The sequence below is a fragment of the Humulus lupulus genome, chromosome 4 (assembly GCF_963169125.1).
Source record: "Humulus lupulus chromosome 4, drHumLupu1.1, whole genome shotgun sequence".
NCBI lineage: Eukaryota > Viridiplantae > Streptophyta > Magnoliopsida > Rosales > Cannabaceae > Humulus > Humulus lupulus.
The window spans coordinates 193,582,460-193,586,099 of NC_084796.1; the positions used below are offsets into that span (position 1 = coordinate 193,582,460).

The window sequence follows — 3,640 nt, forward strand, 5'->3', positions numbered from 1 at the left end:
TATTGGCAAGGAAGTTTTTTTGGCTGTTCTGGATTTCTTTGAATCAGGTAGAATTCCTCACTTGCTCAATGATACTATCATCTCTTTCATTCCAAAAGTGGATCATCCGACTACTGATTTTGATTTTAGACCAATCACTTGTTGCAATACCATATATGAATGCATCTCTAAAATGCTTTGTAACCTGCTAGCTGTTGTTCTCCCTTCCCTGATCAACCTTAATCAAGGCGCTTTTATAAAGCACAGATCCCTAGCTTACAATGTTCTCATCTTTCAAGACTTGATCAAGGGGTATAATAGGAAAAGCAACTCCCCTCGGTGTGCGATAAAGATTGACCTGAGCAAAGCGTATGATACTATTGACTAGGATTTCTTGGAGAATTTACTCAATGCTGTTTGTTTTCCTAGCCGTTTCATAAAATGGATTATGGTGTGCTTGAGGGGTACTTCTTATTCTTTGGTTCTAAATGGTAGGATTCAAGGGCACTTTAAGGGAGGAAAAGGGCTTAGGCAAGGAGATCCCATTTCTCCTTTGCTCTTTGTTATTGTGATGGAGTATCTCACTCGTATTTTGATTAAGGCTTCCAAGGATAAATTTTTCAGATTTCATCCAATGTGTAAGTCTCTGAATTTAGTTAGTATATGCTTTGCTGATGACCTTATTCTATTTTGTAAAGGTACCTCTTCCTCTGTGCAAGTTTTACAAGAGGCATTTTATGAGTTTAGCTTCTCTTCGGGGTTAGTGATTAATAAATCTAAACCTCACATTTACTTTGGAGGAGTTCCAGCTGATGTTAAAGCCAGAATTCTGGACTGTTCGAAGCTTATTGAGGGCCATTTTCCGCTGAAGTACCTTGGGGTTCCTCTGAGACCTACCAAGTGGAAGGGCACTGACTGTGATATAATTTTCAAGAAGATTCAGTTGCGGCTTAATGTTTGGGCTAGTCGTCATCTTTCTTATGCTGGTAGGGTCCATCTGATTCACTCAGTATTGCTTGGAATTCACAATTATTGGATGAGTATCTTCTTGCTTCCTCAGAGTGTTGTTAGGGACATTGATAGGATTTGTAGGCATTTCCTTTGGGGAGAGAAGGGTTCCCGTATCAGCTTTCATTTCACTTCGTGGGAGCAAGTTTGTCGCCCAAAGTCTTTTGGTGGGTTGGGTTTTAGAGAGGGCTCTACTTGGAACAAGATTATGCTTGCTAAGTATATTTGGGATATTACATCTAAACAAGATTAGCTTTGGGTTAAGTGGGTGAACTGCATTTATCCGAAAGGGGACAACCTTTGGGATTATATGTTAAATCAAGGCTCTAGTTGGTATTGGCGGAAACTAATCTCCTTTTGTAGTTCTGTTTCTCACTTTGTTTTGGAGGCTGCTGTGGTGAATGGTATGCTTCATTTGGGCACTCTGTACACTCAGCTCCTTTCTTGTGAGCGAATTGATTATGAGCGAACTGTTTGGTGCAAAACTGCCAGTTCCTAAGCATAGGTTTATCTTCTGGCAAGCTGTTAATAGTCACCTTCTTACTAGAGATTTGCTTTTTCTTCGTAACTTTCCCATTGCTTATGTGTTGTGCCCAGTGTGTGGTCAGTTTGAAGAAAGTCATGGCCATTTATTTTTTGATTGTATTTTTTCCAAGATGATTTTGTTGCTTGTTTCTAGCTGGCTTGGCGTGGCTACTTGGCCTGAAAAGTTTGAGGACTGGCTTGCTTGGCTGCCTAGTAGGAAGACCGGTTGGCTGCATCAAATTGTGGCTGCAACTCTAGTTGCTTCCATTTACTTCATTTGGTTAAATTGAAACTCTTGCTGTTTTGGAGATAGTTGCTTTACTATTTACAAAGTTGATCATTTGATTAGGATCTCTGTTAAAGCTAGAGTTCTTAATATTTCTTCTAGGAAATTATCTTCTAGAGAGAGGCAAATGATTGAGTTTGTTAGTTGCTTGTAATTTGTTGAGGGCTGTTTGTTCTCGCCCTTTGGTTGTAATCAACTTGTTTGATCAATAAAAAGTTTCTCTTTTTGATAAAAAAAAAAACATGAGCATGTCCCTGCCAAGCTTCCTCCAAATAGTAGGGGCACCCTGGAAACAGGCTTTGTTTAAGCTTCCATAAGTCGATTTGACTGAGAATTCCCCATTTCCAACATCTATCCAAACCATCTTGTCCGCCATAGTTATATCCAATTTAGGTGATCATAAACCTTTCTAGCAAACTGGGGAATCGACCAGCATTTGAGAGCCTCTAAATTCCAACTTCCATCATTGTTAAGAAGAGAGGCAACTCTCAAATTACTCGTAACACAAGGATTAAAGGCAGCTCCATAGTCCTCCCAATCTAAACAGCTCATCCAAGGAGAATTGGTTATAGAAGCACACAAACCATCCCCAATAAGAAAGCTGCAATTTTGCCTTATAAACTCCCTAGTACTCCAAATACCCTTAGCAACATAAGAAGCTTGCGGGGGTAAGATAGCCTTCCAAGGATCATCCTCTTTCTAGTACTTGCTTCTCAACACGTTAGCCCAAACTGAGTCTTGTCCAGAAAACACAGTCCATCCAAGTTTAGCAACAAAGGAAATATTGATGTCCTCGAATCTTCACAGCCTCAAACCTCCACAACCTTTGGGTTTGTAGATAGAGACCTAGCTAGCAAGGGCCATATATATATTCTTGTCAAAAATTTCCCAACCACCAAAACTTCCTAGCAATTTTGTCCAAGTCATCACAGATCGAGTTTGGCACAAGATAAGTAGACATACAATAAGACGGGATCCCTTGAATGAACGAACTTCTGAGGGTGGTTCCTCCCGCTTGGGAAAGCAACTTGCAATGCCACCCTTTCAGCTTGCTCATCACTTTATCGAGGGTAAATTTAAAACTAGCATATCTATTTTTGGATATGCACAAAGGGTTCCCCAAGAACCTGTTGGTTTTATCCATCAACTTGAAACCCAAATAGGTCTGGAGTCTATTATTCACTCCTTGAGACACATTCTTTGAGAAAATGATAGAGGATTTGTTCATGTTGATATGCTGCCCAGACCAATAACTGTACTTGTGGAGGCATTGCTGGAGTAAATTAACTGGGTCAATATTTGCTTCACGAAAGAGCATAGTAACATCGACATAGAGTAAATGAGAGATTTTTAGGAAGCCACCAGCCACTTCATACCCAGATAAGATGCCTTCCCCTTGAGCTTTCAACAACAGTTTTGAAAGAACCTCATTGCCCAAAATAAACAAATAAGGAGATAGGGGATCTCCTTGTCTCAACCATCTCGCAAGGATGATCTCCTTCAAAGGGTTCTCGTTCATCAACACATAAAGATACAGTAGAGATACAAGCATTAACCAATTTTCTAACAAAGGGTGAAAAACCATGCCTGAAGAACCACATCCAGAAAACCCCATTCCATCCGATCATAGCCTTAGACATATACAACTTGATCCCCATATACCCTTTCCTACCATTCTGTCTTTGAAACCCAAGCATAATCTCACTGGCTAGAATCGTACTTTCCGCAATCCATCTACCCGAAACAAAGGCCGGTTGGAAAGGGGAAATCAAGGAGGGAAGGACTTTCCTCATTCGATTAGCCAAAATATTAGACACCACTTTATAAGTCACATTGTAAAGA

General features: G+C 40.2%; 1 protein-coding gene across 1 annotated transcript; it reads right to left on the reverse strand.

Moving 5' to 3' along the window:
* Positions 1–2,675: 2,675 nt before the first annotated feature.
* LOC133832764 (uncharacterized) lies at positions 2,676–3,413 on the reverse strand. Its single transcript, XM_062263068.1, has one exon. It carries the CDS (start codon positions 3,411–3,413, stop codon positions 2,676–2,678), a length of 738 nt encoding a protein of 245 aa, XP_062119052.1.
* Positions 3,414–3,640: the final 227 nt, after the last annotated feature.